The sequence below is a fragment of the Perna viridis genome, chromosome 3 (genome assembly GCF_037379345.1).
Source record: "Perna viridis isolate PV_CMFRI_1.1 ecotype Kerala chromosome 3, ASM3737934v1, whole genome shotgun sequence".
NCBI lineage: Eukaryota > Metazoa > Mollusca > Bivalvia > Mytilida > Mytilidae > Perna > Perna viridis.
Window position 1 is genome coordinate 35,706,173 of NC_142447.1, and position 21,043 is coordinate 35,727,215.

The 21,043-nt window shown below is 32.4% G+C and overlaps 1 protein-coding gene across 9 annotated transcripts in view; it reads right to left on the reverse strand.

The window, feature by feature from the left end:
• Positions 1 to 21,043, reverse strand: part of LOC148622043 (multiple C2 and transmembrane domain-containing protein 1-like) — a 74,356-nt gene that overhangs the window by 41,989 nt on the left and 11,324 nt on the right. For 7 of the 9 annotated variants that reach the window (XM_088571549.1, XM_088571548.1, XM_088571547.1 and 4 more), the window contains exon 3: positions 6,539 to 7,044. In XM_088571549.1, the coding sequence (XP_088427675.1) occupies positions 6,539 to 7,044 (506 nt within the window). Of the gene's footprint in view, positions 1 to 34; positions 432 to 6,538; positions 7,045 to 10,476; positions 10,691 to 21,043 lie in introns of those variants that run through there. The other 2 variants (XM_088571551.1, XM_088571556.1) reach the window with 2 other exon arrangements.

Here is a 21,043-nt window from a genome sequence, read left to right on the forward strand (position 1 = left end):
TAATATACATACATACAGTTTGTGGATACTATACCTCATGTAAGTGACTTGGAAATGACTCCTCACTATCATCACTTCCTTGACTAGAAAACTCCTGAAACTTAGTCCTCATTGAATGCAGAGGTCTTATAACTAAAGCCTCTACAAGTGCCTCTGAGGTGGCCATAATTACTAGGCCAATCTCAAGAGGTACCTTGATAATTAATAACTATTATGTTTTGGTCTCTACCAGTATTTTCAGGCTTATTGAACAGTCACATTAGGTAAATAATGCTTCCTTCTTCCCATCAAATTTTCAGGACTCCATTAATGAAATCAGACGTTCATGTCCACTTGACTCAATCCAATCACCAACTTATTGGATCTTCTTTGCTCTGAGATTGATAATAAAGCCAAGGCACCATTAACCTTGCATCATTGTTGAATCACAGACCAGCTAAAAAAATATCTGAATTCAATCACTAAAACACCAATTCCCTTAGAAAATGTAGTCAGATCAATACTATTATACCACAATATTATCATCCTGAACAGTATCCATAGAAGTGATATGTGTGATCAGAATTCCATATTAAGGCAAGCTGAGACTTAATTTGTGCTTAATTAGCGCTTAAATGTCAAAAATAACATTAAAAATCCAATATCTACCTGCCTTAGGATTGTCTAGGAAAAGGCTGTATAGAAAATACTCAAAACAAATAACATAAACATCTACAAAACTTCCATTGACAATAAACAGATTTTTTATATTCAAATGTAGACATAAGCACTATCAGGGGAGGGGGGAATGAATTCAGTACATAGATCATGCAAAATAAAAATACAATACAGAAGGAAATTATCCATGAAACAATGATCCATGTTGTAGAATGATGCATTCAGAAAAATTTTAAAAAATGTCACAAGTAAAAAGTCTCCTAATATTTGTCAAAACAACATCAGCCAAGAGAAAAAACTCCAGAACTACTTGTCATAAATCGTATATAAAGAATAAACATCAAGCAATGCTGAAGCTATCTCAATGTCTCTACTGTATTGTCACTATCTTTCACACTCTGTTACCTCATAACCTAATACATGAACTAAAAGCAGATACAAGAAGCTAACAGACAGATATGACCAGATAGTAATCACTAGAGACCAAGTGTAGTTCATATCTTGAAATTGTGAAAAAAAACAGTATCTGAATGGATTGCTACAAAATATAAAACTCAATGACATCAGTAAGAAATTTTTGGAACAATACTAGTAGTCCTAAATTTGGTATGCAATATGTGATGATCATGTTAGATTGGAATCTAACTGGTATTAACCCATCAGAGCACCCTTGTAAGATGTCGCATAACATTGTCTATTCACATTTGTATTGCATCAAAGTGAATTAAACCATATAAGAAAATCATTCATCACCTTGTAGCCTAATTTTTATTATCCACAGTCAGCTACAAATGACCAATTGTGGCATTTGAAATAAAGGCACAATAAAGGGTACCTAATTAGAATAAACTTCATATTCCTAAAAAAACTTGTTCTTTAACAATCAATTTTATTAGTGATTTTGAAGTTCCCCCAAAATCATCTGACTGGAGCTAATTTCATCATGTAACAAAAGAAGTAAATTGTGAAGACTTTTAGTGTTTCATCAAGTTAGTCAACATATATGTAAGCATGTATTAATAGTTTCAAGGGCATATATTGTTATAAAAAATAATTTGATCCTTCTTAAACTCCAATTTAATTTGTTCCTCATTATTGCAACTAAACTGTTCTGAAAAAATTATTCTGTATTTCCAAGAGCAGTCTCTGCAAAAATGAACAGACTGAGTTCAACATCTGATGTTTACAATAAGGACTCCCAAGCAATCTTAAGAGTATAACTAATGTTCTGCAATAAGAATGATAAGAAGTATTACTATAACAAACATAACCATTAAAGAATTTTATTGTGTATAAAAAGACACAAAGAATAACTCAATCACACATGTAACCATAAAAAACGTATAAATAACCCAGCCGAAGACAAGACTAATTAAACATACCAAAATTCTGCAAATTCTAAATCTCTGATATTGACTTTTCCATAAAGAAATGCAGTAAGACAATTAAACTTTATTGCTTTCAAAGCCAATTTAATAGGAACCAGTTTATTATTGCATTTTAACATGCATGGAGATTCAGAAACTGTAACAAACCATTCTGACTACATACCAGTAATTTTATTGCTTGATAGCTTTTTATTGTTTTATAACATGCAAGAACATCAACACCATTTGAAATGTATTTTTTTCCCATCTATGTTTATTTTTTGTTTTGTTTACAAGCTACAATGCACACCTATAGTTAGGTATAACCCTGCTCTAAAGGTAATCCAACAAAACAGGAAGATGATATCCATACAAGAGGCACTCAGGAGCCTGAATCGTTCACCTTGTTAAGTTTGTCTTTCAAGGCAATAAATTTAACAAGGAGTTGTCCAAAAAATTTTGACTAAAAAAGACTTTGATAGGACTTATCATTAGGATCATTTCAGAAATTGAAAATTTCTTTCTATATCTATTATAGTTTTCAAGATATTGGCCAAAAACAGTAACCAAAAAAAAAATGTCATTTTTCATCTTTCAAGGGCAATAACTCTTACAAGGAGTCGTCTGACATCTTTGATCCCTTGAAGACTTTTCTAGGCCTTATAATAAGGATCATTTCAGCAACTGAAAGAATTTGGCTAAACCTAACAGTTTTGGATATATAATAAGCGTAAAATTACTGTCTGACCCCTATGTTCTATTTGTAGTAACAGCAGCCATGTTTTTTAACAGGTCAAGGTCAAAAATATCCACATCACATCATTAGTTCTATACAGGATATCCCATGGAACATTCAAACCAAGTCTGGTTCCAATTGGTCCAGTAGTGTTAGAGGAGAAGATTTTTAAAAGAAATAACATTGAAAATAACCAAAAAAAAACGCAGTAACTCCAACATGGCTCAACAGATTACAATGAAAATTTGACCACAGATAGATCTCATCATGCTGAACACTTCCGCCCAGTCAAAGTTGGCTTCACCTAATGGTTTTTGAAATATATGCAAAAAACTACTGTCTGACCCTTATGTTCTATTGGCCATGTTTCTCAAAAGATCAAAATCCCCACATCAGTTCTATGCAGGACACCCCAAAGAACTATCATACTAAGTTTGGTTCCAATTGGTCAAGTAGTGTCAAAAGGAGAACAGTTTTGAAAAATTGTTAACAACGGCAATGGACAACGACGATTAAAACACATGACCAAGTGATGGTAATAACTCACATGACCCTTGGCCAGGTTAGCTAATAAAGCTACATGCCACATTTGTGACAAAAATTATATGCAAATACAGGTTGATGGGCCAATGTGGTAAAATTTTATTCCATACAGTGATAAAAGGCAACATTCAACAAAACAGAAAGTTGATATGAGACAGCAAACTAGCTTATAACATATGAATATACCTGTTTAAGGTAACATTTTTTTAAAATAGGGTACCGGTAGGTAGTTCTACAGTTTCATTGTATTTTATTTTTTCATTTTAATTTTTTTTTGAACACAGGTTCATCTTTACTTCAATCAAATCATTAGTCTCTGAGTATTGTTTTATGCACACAATAACAACACCTTTGTATGTATTATTAATAACTATTTTTGTGGTCAACATGCTTCTGGTTGGTTCCTGTTTACAACTGTGTCAACCATGCACATTGAAGAACACAAAATGTCATGTTGCCTGAAAGTCAGAAAGACTGATAAAACATACTTTTGTATTTCACCTGAATTACCAATTTTTACTTTTTTATTTTTACTTAGCGGATAACATGGCTTAGGGTCAGGGCAAAAAATATGGTCAGTCAGGTAACCATCAACAGACATATTTTTTCTTAGCCTAACAGGAAACACACTCTTTCTTTCTGCATGACCATAGAAGGGAAATAAAAAAATCAGTTTCTCCTTTAATACCTTACATGTAGAAGTTTGACTTCCCTTCATCACTAGCCCTGTCAGAGAGACATTTGTTAACCATTACAACAGAAAATGATCCTAAAGTAACCATGAAAACCAATCAAATGCAGTTCAATACAACTTCAAAGTACAGGTTTTTGTCAGACTTTTTTATTATATAATAAAAGGCCTGTTGAACAATGATGATGTGGGAGGGGTGTAGGTATTAAAACAAATAACGACCAGCACAGGACAATACCAGTATACATCAAGTCTGATTGTATACATTTTTTACTTTTTATCAACACAGAGATCAATACATCCAGGACAAAATAAAAACATCTTTTATTGATTTACCCTTGTCAAATGATTATTTACTCTGTATGCCTACAATGTAGCCTAAAGAACATGTTATCCAGGTAGATATTTAAAGTTCAGCCTGATATGTTTACAATGTAAAAACAAGCTTTAGAATTAACCAACATACTGAGGCTGAATCACACATATAAACTTCAAAATAAATACTATTAAATCCTAAACAGCTGAGCTAATAAACATGATAAGCCCATATCCATTTGTTGGGGGGGGGGGGGGTTTAAGTTCAATAACTGGGAAACAAAATAATGCGAAAACAATTAATCCTAGAAATACAGTATACTTAAGAGAAAACTTAAAAAGCAAATACCCCTCCCCCACTTTGGGTGATCTGAGTTCATATTAAACCATTAACATGGATAATTTTCCCTTGTTCAACATTGATTATCTTGGTCTCAGTATTGCATTAATTTTCGCATAGATTTCTATAGTGAAGTTCATATTATTAGGATTTAAAAAAAAAATGTAAATTGATTCAATAAAACTTTCACGAATGTAGCATTTCTAAGGACATGTGAACAAATAATTTTTTTATTATAGATTTTCTTTTAAAAAAAGTTAGTGATCTTACAGTGTGATGTTTGCTCTATTTTATAAGTCATTGTTCATATCTTTTGACAAAACATTAATTTGTAGATAGGCAAAAAGAAAATGCACTATATTTTTATAGCCTCCATGTTTTGATGTATACCAGCTTCGGGATATGCAATGCGATACTGATACCTCCTCAGTCATGCTAATCTGCAAATTTTGTCTATCCTTCCAATAAAAAATCTTCAAAATCCAGTGTCCAGTGTAGGAGAATTTAGTAATAGCAAGGTAATACATGTACATGTAACAAGAAAAAATCTTTTATTTAGATCATCTCCCTCTGCAGACATCAAGACAATAATCACTCTCCCACAAGCACATCTACATGTACATAATTACATGTAAGATGCCTAGACTTCCTATAAAATTTAATCGAAATTCATTGATCAAATAAGGAGGAATTACAAGGTCTACTCCTTTGGTTGGATGAAGTAGGCATTGGACAATTTTCCTTCAACAGCATCTACATATGATGCCTATCCTTTGGTCGTCATCATGAACTCATGGATCGTTATGGTGTATCCATCTGCACCATGAAAACTGATTTATTCAAAGGGTCATGGTTTTCCTTTCCTCGTTTGTCTACCCCGGACTTGACTTTTTATGAGCAACTCGGCGGGTGTTTCTAGAAAAGCAGAGGACGCTTACCCTACCGGTGCACCTGGTCCATGCTCCCAGTTATTAGTGGAGTCCGAGTTGATCATTTGCTTTTGTTACTTTGTTTGTATGATATAAGTTACTTTATGTTCTTTGTTGTGTATGTCTGTTTTCCATGTCCCTGGATTACATTCTTTTGATTACCACTATAACCTTGGTTCCCTTGATTACTCTTCTATACCAAAATCTGTTGAGTGAAAATTTTGAAAATGGATACTGCTACAAACAGTTTAAACTTCATTATTTCTTCTTTTTTTCCCAAATATTATGAATTTTCATTTCTCCTCTTTTGAATCATTTTTATATAACAATACCAAAATCATTTACTATATACTGTTAACACTCATGTAGATGCAAGAACCCAGTTTAATCGGTAAAGAAAAAAAATTATATTCTATAAAAAGTTCCAACACAAAACTTTCTTTAGGGAATTGATCCCTGTAAATATTTAGTTCAATCAATAACTAGGTCTGTGTTTTGAATGTCAAATGATTACCAACAGCCAAAATCTATCTAACATGTATTTATATTACTAAAATGACAAATATGACTTAAAAAATTAGACTAAATGTGCAAAAAATCACTTACTACCCCTAGTTCTAATTTTACATCTGAAGGTGTAGCATGTACATGTATGCCTGTTTATAGACTACTGAGCAGTGAATATTATTTACCTTCTATCCTGAACATCTACTTTCAAATGAATTCATAGACAGGTTTACACAACAATACAGATTTAAATTAAAAAAAGGAAATGGTCTATGTTATTTCCATGTACTATTACACTGAACATGTACAAGATAAAACAAAATGACTATTTCAACCATCAAACCATATAATTGCAAAAAACCTACAACATTAAGACTCCAAGAACCTGAGATGTTTTAGCTAGATCAAAGATTTTACTTCTAAATGTGTTTACTGAAAAGGGAGATAACCTACCTCAGTTTGACCTGTACTTTCCACAACAGCTATACCACTATCACCCTCGTCTTCCCGTTCCCCTTCATCACTATGGAATTGACCACTCTGTTGTCTGTCTCTCTGTTTGATTGGGGAAACATTAGGATCACTAAGACTTCTGTCGGGACTGGATTCTTCCACTTCCTGTTCCTTCACAAGCCTTCGTCGTACCATCCTCTCTCTAGCCTCTATTGAATCAGAGGTGTATTCTAAGAGTTCCTCACCAGACAAGTCAACAAATTCATCCCTGTCATCATTACTGATGTTTGGCTGACTGGCAGATAGACTCTCAGTGATTTGTTCTTTGTTCTTGTTTTTTCTTGTCAGTTTTCTGCTAGTTTTACTGCGGAAACTGTTCCAGAAACGTTTCTTGGTAAAGGAAGTTTGAGGAGAAGTTGGGGAGTCCCCCAGTGACTGTTGGGACTCCACGGTTCTTAAATCTAGTGAACTTTTTACTCTTCTGTCAGTAGATTTTGATCTTGTATCTACAATAAAAAAATGACATAACCTTATTATAAGGGGTTCAATTAATAACTGTAAGTAGATAAAAAGCTACAGGTCATTTACCATGTTCAGTTCAGAGGCTTAAAACAAAATAACCGCATTTATAAACTCCAGGCAAAGTCAAATGGAATAGTCTGTTTAACAAATGGCAATCAGTTAATTTGGAAACAAGTTAGTAACTGCATTGGTCTTGACTTGGTACAGGCACTTTTAACAGAAATGGTGGGTTCCAATTCTGAATGATGGTTTATACGGTCTTGACTATCCTTGCGGATCTCGCTTGACCGCCCCTTGCAGGGATTGTGTTAGTAGATGTCTATTAGTAGCTGGAGGTAGTAAAGCCCAGACTATGGGATACCTGACCGGAAAACTCAGAGTATATCAGACTAGCGGACAGACTGCTCTGTTGATGCTCTGGCCTACTCCTAGACCCCACGTGGGTCTGAGAGCATTTCCTCACTCTAACTGTTTGGGAGTACGTCAACGTGAAAAGTCCAAATGGTGGGTTAGACTAGGTTTTATATTTATAGCACACAAAACCCCATGCTTCCATTACATTTAATTGTTATTGGTACAATGTATATTGCAATACCAACAGGCAGGATAGTTGTTAAAATCAGTAGTCAAAACAGTATAGAAGATATACTGATGTATTATGAAAATCCATCATCTATAACCTTTTGTCAGAAATTGAATTTGAATATTGGAAATTAAACATTTTTAGGCATAGTCAGGTATTGATGGCACATTAAAAGTCAGAATAGCTACTACTAGCTCTGGCATATATTTTACATTAAAAATTGTGTACCTTAACAAACATCATATGCAAAAGAAGCTAGTATACTACTACACATGAAAGGGAAATTTATAATTTTAAAATCAACATTGTCTCATTAGTCAAATTTTGTACTATAGTCATCAAATTAGAGATAAAGATCTTAAGATGTTGTGGAAAGTTGTGTCAGTACTTGCTTTATTTTCTAATACCGTTGGATAAATGAAGCTGTTCTCTAAATTTTTTATTGTAATTGGAGAGAACATTGTCAAAATATCAGTATGTGAAATTGAGGGATCTACCTTCTTAAACCTTCTTGTCACAAAATTTTGAATATACAGGTTGTGTAGTTAATCAAATGTGGATAAGTCTCAAAAAGGAACTTCCCAATTTCTTTTAATCAAAACTAAATGACATAAAATGTTTTAACATCATTTATCATACACTTCTTAACAACCAGAACAGGATTAAATTTTCTTAAGTATAATCTATGTCAAAGAAAATCAATATAGAACTACAGCAATGCTCCTTCAGCTGAAACCTATCAGATAATGTCTGTTACATCATACACTGAGTGATGTCACCAAGTGTCTTTGTAATATAGGTCAAATGTATTAGTATAAATATGTAGACAGTTGGGTAGAAGATAATGCCTGTTACATCATACACTGAGTGATGTCACCAAGTGTCTTTGTCATATAGGTCAAATGTATTAGTATAAATATATAGACAGTTGGGTAGAAGATAATGTCTGTTACATCATACACTGAGTGATGTCACCAAGTGTATTTGTAATATAGATCAAGTGTATTAGTATAAATATATAGACAGTTGGGTAGAAGATAATGTCTATTACATCATACACTGAGTGATGTCACCAAGTGTCTTTGTAATATAGGTCAAATGTATCAGTATAAATATATAGACAGTTGAGTAGAATATAATGTCTGTTACATCATACATTGAGTGATGTCACCAAGTGTCTTTGTAATATAGGTCAAATGTATTAGTATAAATATATAGACAGTTGGATAGAAGATAATGTCTGTTACATCATACACAGAGTGATGTCACCAAGTGTCTTTGTAATATAGATCAAATGTATTAGTATAAATATATAGACAGTTGGGTAGAAGATAATGTCTATTACATCATACACTGAGTGATGTCACCAAGTGTCTTTGTAATATAGGTCAAATGTATTAGTATAAATATATAGACAGTTGGGTAGAAGATAATGTCTATTACATCATACACTGAGTGATGTCACCAAGTGTCTTTGTAATATAGGTCAAATGTATTAGTATAAATATACAGACAGTTGGGTAGAAGATAATGTCTGTTACATCATACACTGAGTGATGTCACCAAGTGTCTTTGTAATATAGATCAAATGTATTAGTATAAATATATAGACAGTTGGGTAGAAGATAATGTCTGTTACATCATACACTGAGTGATGTCACCAAGTGTATTTGTAATATAGATCAAATGTATTACCGGTAATATAAATATATAGACAGTTGGGTAGAAGATAATGTCTGTTACATCATACACTGAGTGACTATGTTATATATGTCTCAGTATAAATACATTTTCTGTGCCTGTCACAGGAATTTCTGGCCTCTGTCTTTTTTGGTTTTCGCCTTTAGTTTATTTTTGTATTAGTTGAGTATATGTAAGCAAATCTTTCACTGTACCTGTGTATAATGATGTTTTAGGGCCAGCTGCAGCCTGCCGTGCAGGTCCAGATCGTTGATTGAAGACCAATGGGTGGCCTTGGGCTGATATTTTCATCACGGTTGGTTTGTTGTCTCTTTGACATATACACCATACCTATTTCCGTAGTTATATAGTTGGGTAGAAGACCGTGTCTTTTACATCACACAGAAGTAATATCAACAATTTGATACAAATACAAATCAAATGTCTTTGAGTAGATGATGATGTCTGTTTCATAATATATTTAGTAATGTCAATGAATGTCCTTAATTGTTTTCCAGTTGTAACTGGAGTGGATCCAGGATTTAAGATAGGGTGTAAATATAATTACAAGACAAACAATACAATGGCAAAATACTGGGGGTGAAATTTGTAAAAAATCAAGATTTCATGCATAAAAGAAAAAGCTTTTTACCAGTTTTAAGGGCAAATGCAGGGTACTTTGTGCCTAGGAAAAGGACGATGTCTGCTACATCATACACAGAGTAATGTCACTGAGTGTTTGTAATAAAAGTCTAATGCCTTTTATATATATGCACAATATAAAGGTGGATAGAGTACATAAGTACATGAAGACTATAAAGATTATACTGGTATTATATTATTATTACCAGTAATTATGTTATTTACCCTCAGTTGGTAACAAGCATTGATAATAGTACTACATTCATATTTCTAAAGGGTGAAACTGTCACACAACATATCCAGCATTTCTTTTTTATATATATAAGGTAAATCCAGGATGCAACTTATTTACTAATGTTGAAATAATTTTGTTTTAACATATAGCAGTAATATTGCCCAGCAGGTAACAAGACGTGGAGAAATCAACAGTTACAGACAAGGGAAGGGCAAATAATTAACATAATTATCAATAAGGAAAATATAAATTCACAGATATTCAGAAACTTTATACCTATCTTGTTATAATCTCCCTGACTAAAACATCTCAGTAAGGTCTTCTTCATCATAATGTATTATATACTTTAACATCCAAGTTCCAAATATGTCATTTTTTAAGGCAAAAGTTAACAGTTCATTCACTTTTCAGTAGCCAAAGAGCTTATCCTTATCACAGCATATTCTGAATACAAAATGTTGTACAGTAATCCATATATCTACCTGAAGTAGTACATCGAAAAACATTTCCTCAATTATAAAGTCAATGTGTCTCAATTACATGTATCACATTTTCCATTCAGCTACCTGTATCAAGTTTCACCATATGCAAACTGTACTTTCCAAGTAATTTACTTCCTGAGTCTAATCAGAAACACCATATTAACAACAAGACTAACTCTATTCCAAGCATGTAATAAAGAGACCTGTCACTTCACAGAACTCATTTATTTTGTCCAAGACATCTGAATACTTCTAAATGTTCAATAAATGGTATTCTTGCCATGGAATTATAATTCCAGTGATATTCTATCCATATCAGTGGATGCTTATCTGAACCACATTCTAAGACTCAAATCCCACTTCTTAACAAACAGATTGAAAGCTTATTAAGTCGTTTGACTAATAAATTCATTTTGTTTCAGTTAAAGTTCATAGTTCATGAATGAGTTGAAGAAAATGTAGAAGTTCTGACCTGACTATAGTTTATAAAATATAAAATCTGAATAAATATAAGACTAACACCTAATAATTCACCATGACCGCCTGACCTACCACGCCTCATTCACCTAAACCATCAGTTTGATAGATCATAAATCCCTAAAAAATTCATCTTACAAAAAAAAGTTGTACTAAAAGCAATGTCACTAGAATTATCATTAATTCCATCAAGCTACAATATTTATCTAAGATTTTTCACCCATTTTCTGGTCAAGGCATACATGTGAGAATTCTTTCTACCATAAAGATTCATGAAATTAGAAATATTTGTACAGAACACGTTCAAATTATGATAACTGGTGATTATTTGGTCCTATTATCCACATTAATTTGATCAAACCAGTAAGTCAAACCAGGTTTATGTGAACTACTAGACTGATTACTTCTGGCTAACAGGGAACCAGCTCAGTCAGTGTTTGTCAACATTTCAACACTTAACTTCACATTATTAGTTTGAGTGATGCCATAAAAAGCCTGTGTTATGTAGATCTAAATATGCTATAAATACCAAAGGTCATATTCAAGCTTAGAAATACAATATTTGAAGTACCTATAGTTGGGGTCAATGACAGACATTATCAAGTTTACAGCCAGGGATCTGATGCTTGATCAAAAAATTCAATTTCATAAAGTATGGCAGGAAATGATTGATAATAAAGTCACAGGGACTAATGCCAATTGGTTGACACATGTACTATGGTCAACATGTGTAAGTATACTGCATAACAAGTTCTTATGATGAACACAAAAATTCACTATCAACCTGTATCTTTAGTGTCATCATAATTCATTAGGTTGTATTTTGAACATCAGTAAAGTCCAGTTTCACTTTAATGTAAAACATTGTTCCTCTTAAAGTTTCATTTAAACCTACTATGAAAAATTTTAAGAAACACTGATCCAAGCTTTATGTCACACTGAAGTAACTCTAAATACTAGTACCGGTAGATAAATTTAATGGAACAAAGCTCAGAAGTAAAAAAAAAGAAGAAAAAGTTGAATTTGACGAATAACTTACAATTTGCAAAGCTTCTTATTTCACCTACCTCCACACTGACATTACAAATACAAATAAGACTCAGACATAAATACTTCATGGATAAAATATCTTTTTGTAATTTTGTAATTCTGTAATTTTTTGTAGTTGTATACCCTACCGGTATACCTGCTCCATGCTCCCAGTTTATAGTAGAGTCCAATTTGCTCATTTACTTTTGTTACTTCGTATTTATTATTTTAGTTTGTCTGTTTTCCATGTCTGATCTTTGTCCCTGGATTACATTCTTTTGATTTCTGATATAATCTTGTTTTTTTTTATTACTCTTAAATGGAGACACATTCATTTCATGAAAAACATTAAATTGCATAGGTTGTCATGCTAGGTACATCCCCAACTCTTACAGGAAGTTGATATAGGATAGCAACTTGCAGTGTAACAACATATGCCCCATTCATATTAAGCCACACAAAAATAAAATAAAATCAATCCATTCAACAGGATGTAGATTTTAAAAAAATTCTCTATTACTCCAGGTAGCGAAAAATCGCAAAGTCCCACAAAACAGAAACCTGTCAGCACCCAAAATCACTTACAACATATATCCTATCAATATAAATTGAAACTGATCCATCTATTTTGAGCTGAGATCATTGCAACTAAATTTTGGATGGACTGAGGTGATGGTGATTCCAATATACCCTCACTCGTTTAGTGGGATGCAATATGGTTAGAAAACAACACATTCAAATCATTTTCGGAAAAATTATTTTTAAGCACTTAAATTGACAGAGACTGTCAAATCATTTGCGAAGGTTGTTTAGGATAACTAAGTACTATTGTTTTGTAATACCTTTACAACACAAGATTTAGGTTATCTGAACTATTTTTTTTCACTCTACTTATGTCCCACATACCTACTCACCCCCCTCCCCCCCCAAAAAAAAAAGAAAGAAAATAAAAAACAGACCAATGGTCTTGTTGAAACATATAGCTTTAGGCTTTAACTATAGTCTCATCTCTAATATACTAGACTGAGTTTTATTGTTGGCTCATCAAGAATTCTATCTACTAAAATACCATCATGCATTGTACAGTACATTCTACAAGCTTAGGAATTTAATTGAGCAACATGAAAAACAATTTACATGTCAAATAAAACACTGTGTGATAAGTTGCATGACTCCCATTGGATGTGTTTCCGATGACATGGAAGAAACAGTAAATGTAATAGTTTACCCTAGAGAAATTAACATGATCACAATAAATATAGCATACTATATTTTCCTATATTAGAAAATTACTTTTGATAATGATTATCAGTTTGTAGAATATCACTCTTGTATCAACAAAGCTGCCTAGAAATAAAAAAAAAACATATACAGGGTGTTATGTTATCATATTAATATCTGCTGTGACAGAATTTCACTTATTCTATCAAATACACATGATGCTAAGTAATAGTACTGTGACACTATTATTGAATATATTATACAGACAAGAGACTCTCAAGAACTTGAATGGCTCATATGGTTTAATAACTTCTAAAAGTTGAATACATGCAAAAATGGGCAAACACCTTGAACTAAATTTGCACAGATAATATTTGTCATGCTAACATTTCAACATTAATCATCAATCTATTTATGTGAACTGCATAACAAGCTAAAAGTGCAAAAAATCATTAACTAGAGGCTCTAGAGAGCCTGAATAGCTCACCTTGTCAAAAATAGTCTTTATAGCTTTCTAAAGCTGGATTCTTGACCTTACTGCACTATTGTCACAAGAATCATTCAATTAATATAGAGCATCTTAGTCATCCACCCATTATAAAATAAATCTCTAATTGTCATCTTTTCTCTTCAAGGACAATAACTCCAACATAGAGCAACAGATCTTTAAGATAATTTCAACATAGGTCGGTCTCACCAAGATGATCAAATTTCCCCCTAGAAAATTAGGCTAAACCCTTTCATTTTCAAGTTATATCAACAAGTTATCAATTTTTATTAGTGGTGGCCATGTTTTCAACAGGTAAAAAATTGTTAAGGATATCCTAACAAACATTTATGCAATGGTTACAATCCATCCTACAAGTTGGCTGATTTTTTTTTTAAATCCATTTCAGGACCCATAATTCATTCATTCGTCAAGGACCTTTCTGAAAATATCGGCAAAAGGTCCATCCCATCATGCTGTACAATTTTACCACCTACCAGATTTTACCAAAACCCAACTGTTATTGAGTTATTTGCATAATTCTACAATTTGACCCCTACGATCTATTTTTAGTAACGGAGGCCATGTTTTTTGCTAGATAAAAAAAACACCCAAGGATTGTTAAAAATACCCTTAGGAACATTCATGCAAAGCTTGGTTACAATCTATTGAGTAGTTTCAGAGGAGATGTTTGAAAAAGTTAAAAGACAACAATGATGGAGACAATGGACACATAGTGATGGCAATAGCTCACATGGCCTTTTGACCAGGTGAGCTAAAAAATGCAATGAACGATTTTTTTCCAAGTTTGCACAATTCCAAGAAGATTTAACAGATTTTTCTGAAATTTGCACCAAAAATTGATATTGAAATACTGAACATTTTATCAATTTACAATTATCATCAATCTGCTTTCATTTTCCAAATAATAGGTAACTAAAAGCTACACTGTGCACAGCATGATTATACAATGCAGCAGTCAAACACTGAACAGTTGAGGCAAGATTAGTTTTTGACAAATTACGGACCACTAAAAATTTTCAAAAAATAAAAAAGACAATTTTATCATATATGCCCCTTTGGCCCCTTACAACTTGAAAACAGTAATAGATATCAGAAACCTAATTAAAAAATGGAGGCAAGGATTTTATTGAGGAATAAAAAAAAATCCTCAAAATTGGACCAAAATAAACAAGTTCCCTTGATTACTCTTTTGCCTTGACGTCAGGAAAATGCTTGTTTCTGGCCCCTAATTTCAAAAAAATTCAAGTATTTACCCCCAAAATCAATACAAGTTTCACCATTGTTATATAGAATATTGTGAAACAATATCATTGACATTCCTACTCTTTTATAGGAGTTTTATAGTTGAAATCTATGAAATTCTTGTTTTAGATCCCTTTTTGGCTCCTATCACGGTTGGGGCCTTTACCAACCTTCCTTTTGAGGTATGGAACCTTGTTATAAAATTTATACAGATCAACCAACTAATATTTAAGTTATTGCATGAAAACCAAGTGTCTACGGATGATAACGACAGTACCATGCCAATATGACCGCAATTTTTTAGGAGGAAAGTTGATTGATTGATTGATTGATTAATTGATTGTTGGGGTTTAACGCCCGAGCAGCAATATTTCAGCTATATTCAGGCAATGGAGGAAAGAAAGAAATGAATGTGTGATTTAAAGCAGTGATGTCTATTAGAACTTTAACTTGATTCCCAATCATAATCTTCCTCTTTTTTTTTGGCTATTGCTTAGGTTGTTTTTTCCTTATCATATTCATCATCTCTACTTTACAACCTATGTTTCAAGGCCACTCCAAGGTTACTATACAGCTGTAGCTGAGATAACTACCAACTTATTTTTGATCAATTATTAGCTCCCAACATTAATGACATAGCATGGTGCATACCAACTTCAGATTTTGCTGATTATAAAGAAATTCTTTCAAGAAGTTCTGCCTGAGGTTAAACTTTCAAACTTCATCATCAACCAGGTAACACTTAAAATTATAAAATGGTGCCAAAGTAAATGGTATGCGGAAAAAGAATATTGAGTATTTTTGTAGATATGAATTGGAAGCATAAAATGGCATTAATTATTGAACATGGTAAATAAAATCATCATGTCCATATGCCCATCTATCCATGTTATTGCAAGAACTCCAGTGCTGTCCACATTTTGAAAGGGGGTGCACTTGTATACAGATTCATCATTTAAAGCTGGTTTACATCCAATTTTAGCAGATTTTCTCTAGGAATTTTAAATATTTTAAGCAAAAAGAGTGTACTTGCACCCATGGAACCCACTGTGGTTACATCCATGAACTCCTCATGCAATGTAAATTGTTTCATGGATTGTGATTAAACTGTATATGAAGTACAAAGTCCTATCATTAGAATTCATCTTCTTACAGAATTACTTATCAACAATGTGAAGCTTTTATGATCCTAAAACATTTTCTAATAATATCATGTTTAAAAGATTTTACTTAAAAGCACTCATAAGAAAGAGGAACTAGAAATACTGTAAGCAAGTCATAAAAAGGATAAAATGATACCCCCACATCTTCCATCCCTGTTTTAAGAGGACTTGGACTTAAGGTCTACATTTCAACTTTCAGGTCCAATTACAACATCACTTAACAGGCTAACACATCTAACCTATATCTGCACTGTAAGTGCATCAGTTTTGTATATGTTGATCAAAAATATTTTTAAAAAGTCTGAAAAAAATGTACTTAAAAATAAATTATATACCTTTCCTTTACTTCAAATGCATGTTTTGTTTACATGTATAAGTAACTTGTCAAAATGCTAAAAGAGAAAACTAGATTTTCAATATCTGTTTTGTGAGAAATTTCTCCAATCATTGTACCATCAATATAGTGAATTTTAAATCTTTGTTAAGCTTAGTTTGGCAACAGTAGATCCAAAACTTTATAAAAAGGGGGTTGAAAGATACGATAAAGCTCACTGTTACCCAAGTTTTGTACAGAATTTATCAAATCTCACACAAAACAGGTTTGTTTTAACTCCTGGAATGTCTTATGTTTAATCTGCAACAGTATACAACAAAAAGTAAAAGCAACAAAGCTTGAAATTATTAATATTTTCAAGCTTTACAGACAATAACAGATGTATGCATTATCTGTGTTTCATATCAAGAGATTACATGTACATGTAGTAGTTATATATTTTCATGAAATGTGTAGCAATGATAAAATCTTTTCTCGTGTATCAAGTCTGCAATAATTATCATTTCAATATCATTTTTGATAGATATGGGAAAGAGTTGTAACAAGACTGTTACAAGTACCTATATGTATACATGTATGTCACAACCCACACAAAACAAATTTAAAGTCTACTGACATTTAAAATGTACATCACTGAACTAGCTATGCAGCAAGGTACTAAACTTCTTTTAAACAAAAAATCTTTAAGTGAAACAACAAAACAAGGAAAATGATCAACAAGGATTTGGATATAATAAATTGACAAATTAAGTCATCAATGAACACAATATTAAAGACTCAACAGTCATTTTCAAGAAATTCAAACAGAGGTATTGTGACCACAATCTGTCCAAATGTGTCAAATGCACTTAATCATTCCATGTCCTATAACTTACAGTGTATGTAAATTTGTCAAATAAACTAGGGGCTCCCAGAAGCTTGAATTACTCACCTTCTTATTTTTTTCCACTTTCATGGGCAATAACTGAAACAAGGAGTCATCCTACAACTTACAACTTAAATCCATAGTAGGCTTTATCATAAGGATCATTTCATCAATTAAAAGTTTCTTAATTTCTTTAACCTTCTTACGGTATGGGCTAAAACTGTAAAACAGTTTAGTAGGTTCAAAGAGAAATAACTCTAACAAGAGGTCAAGAGGCCAATGGTGACTTTTGTATGATCATATCATCAATTGAAATTTTTTTTTCTATCCAGTGATTAAACTGCAAAAAATGTCAGTTTTTGCCTTCCAAGGAGTCATCCTTATGATCATTTCATCACTGAAAGTCTTTTCTTTCTTTCATAGTTTTCAAGATAATGGCTAAGAACTGTAAAAAATGTTAATTTTACCTTTCCAGGGCAATAACTCTATCAAGGAGCTGTCCAACAACTTCAACCTAATGAAACTTTTGTAGGCCCCATCTAAAGGAATCATTTCAATGATTGAAAATTTTTCCATCAAGATATTGGCTATAAACTGCAAAAATGCCATTTTAGCCTTGGAAAGCCAATACATGGCCTTTGACCAGGTGAGCTAAACAAATGGGATGGGACACAAGGATAGTAGGGTTGACAGTTTTCAAAGTTTAAACATTAGCAAAGTTTGATACTTTCGATTCCTGATTTTAAACAATTAAAAATACTAACAAATTAGTTCTAGTTTTGCATGTAAATACAAACTTTAAATGCTAGTATGCTTTCATATATATTACGCATATACTAAACAGAACTTTTAAAATTGATGTGTGCACATGTGCAGGAACCTTTGGTGGCTTATATATAGCTATAGTCTGATTCCCCATACCATCCCAAATCCTAGCATATAAAATATTTATGGGACAGGTAACCCCTACAAACTGTAGTTAACATTGAAGCCCCAATGTCTAACAACAGGGCATAAAAAGTGTGTATCCATACTAAATAGTATACAGAATTTTTAATCATAACAGTATTGTGCATATTATGTATTAATGATCACAAACAGCTGTTCCATTCAACAATTATACTTTGTAAACTAATGTATAAAAACTACAACAAATAATTCTGACCAGTAATTTATGCAAAAATACATACTAGGTAATATACCTTAAAAAAAGCAGCTTTTTTGGCTAAAATGTTTTGCTAAGGTTTAATATTCACTTAAAATAAAACCAGATTACCCCCCACCCTCCAGCTATATTAAGTCTTTAGGACACTAAATTTGGATATAAACCATTGTTTATAAGATTGTCCCCTCAGATTGGGAACCTGTTCCCCTACTGGAGTCAAAAGCCAAGTTTCAAACCAATGATCTATTTGTGGCAATCAAAAGTCCATAAACTGTCAATTAAGCCTGCTTTATGCTAATAGGAAATACAAATTGATTGGGACCAATAACTGCAAAACATAAGCCTCCTTAGAAGAGTTGCATGAAGGCATTTACTGATTATATATTAGTCCTCTAAAAGTCTCATTAAGGTTAATCAAGTGGATTAGGAAGAGTTGCAGTTTAAATCAACAAAAAAAATCCATGTTTCGCTTATGAAACCCAAGATTCATTCTGATCAAAAATCATAACAGCTGTTGCATAATGGTATTACCTGATAAAAGTGCTCTGAAAGTTTTCTTATGATTCAGATTGATCAAGTAGTAAAGGAAGAGTTAAAAATAAAAAACGTGTACCCACCATCCTGATAATTGATTATTCAATAGAAAATCCATTTTATGCTAGTACTGGAAACTCATTACTTCATTAAAATAGAAGGTGTACATTTTCATTACATATTTCATTCCTTGAAAGTTTTATGAAATCCATCAATTGGTTTTTAAGGAGTTGAGAGTGTGTGAAATGGACAAATAGAAGGGGCTTTCTAGTCAATACAGCACAACCTTGCAGTATAAAAATGATAATAGGACCATTCCCAGTTTGTAAAACACCAAAACAGATGACAACCACCCAAAATAAGAAAACTGACATAAACTGTACATGTAAGCAGCACCATGACCATGATCTAGCTAAAAAAAATAGACTGCAGCTTATTTTGGGGCATCATCCTTTTGCGCCAATTGGATAAAAAATCGAAGTTCAATTGCGTCCAAAAAATGTCCATGTAGTCATTTTCCACCAGAAAAGGACCACCTTTTGCACCAAATACAAATAAGGAAATTAAATATGAAAAAGGTAAAAATCTTAAGTAAAACAATCATAAAATAAAGAAAATGAGTTAGCAATGAATAAATTAAAGATAAGAAAAAAATACATTTTATAATTAAAAACGTATCCGGAATAATGATTGATTGTTGGGGTTTAATGCCTAAGCAGCAATAGTATTTGGAATAAAAACCAACTATAAACCATTTATTATAATTATTCATTTTTTTGATTTTCATTTTAATTTTACAATTCATGAATAAGATCTAAAATTTGTCATCCAAACCTGACCAGACAGATCTGGATTAGTCCAGTAAGCACAATAAATAAAAAATATCTATGTAGTGACCAGTTGATCCGATCAGGAAAAATGGATGTCAATATTAGGAAGATTGAGTCAAACAGAGAAAATCCAGTCATAATTGTTGATGGACTGTTAAGTACTCAAACCATACATCTTGACTTTGAAAAAAGAATGAACAGTTGCCAGAGAACTATATCCAGATCTTGTCATCAAGTCCTGTCGCTTCCAGCTTGGTCAGTCATGGTGGCGCAAGATATAGAGTCTTGGCCTTTCTACGGAATACAAGAATTACGGTGGTGAAATCAATAAATGGCTGATACATTTCTTATATTTTTATAATTATACTTACCAAAGAAATGAACAACCACTTATAGAGATTATTTTTAAATGGTGAATAACATACAATAACCACACCACGAATCTAATGTAACACAGAAACAATATAAAATATAAATTTACCTGTATTCTGGAGCAAAAGGATCATTTATTTATTGGTGCAAAAATCGAAAAGTAAACTGGCTCAGAATGAGTACTGGTGCAAAAGAGTTGTGGCGCAATAGGAAAATGCCCTATTTTTGAATGTCACCTTCAATGATAAATTGTTTCATGAATTAATCAGGTGTCAAATTAACCTTCATGAGTGAAACTTCCTTCACTTTCCAAATTTCAAACCAATTATCTATTAGTGGGAATCAAAAGTCTATAAAGTGTCAATTAAAATTAATGAAGGTCCAGGACACAGGTACATTGTAAATGAAATTTCAAAGGTCCTAGGTTAGAAATAGAGACTCCCTTCAGCCAGACCACTACTAATTTGAACCCTGATTAATTACCGGTAATAATGAAATCTGAATGTCCAATCAACAATCAACAAATTTCAATTCATTAGTTATTTGAACAAAGACACAGTCACACTTCATTGCCAAGGTAGCATACAACACATGTCATTTAAAGTTAGAGAAAATGAA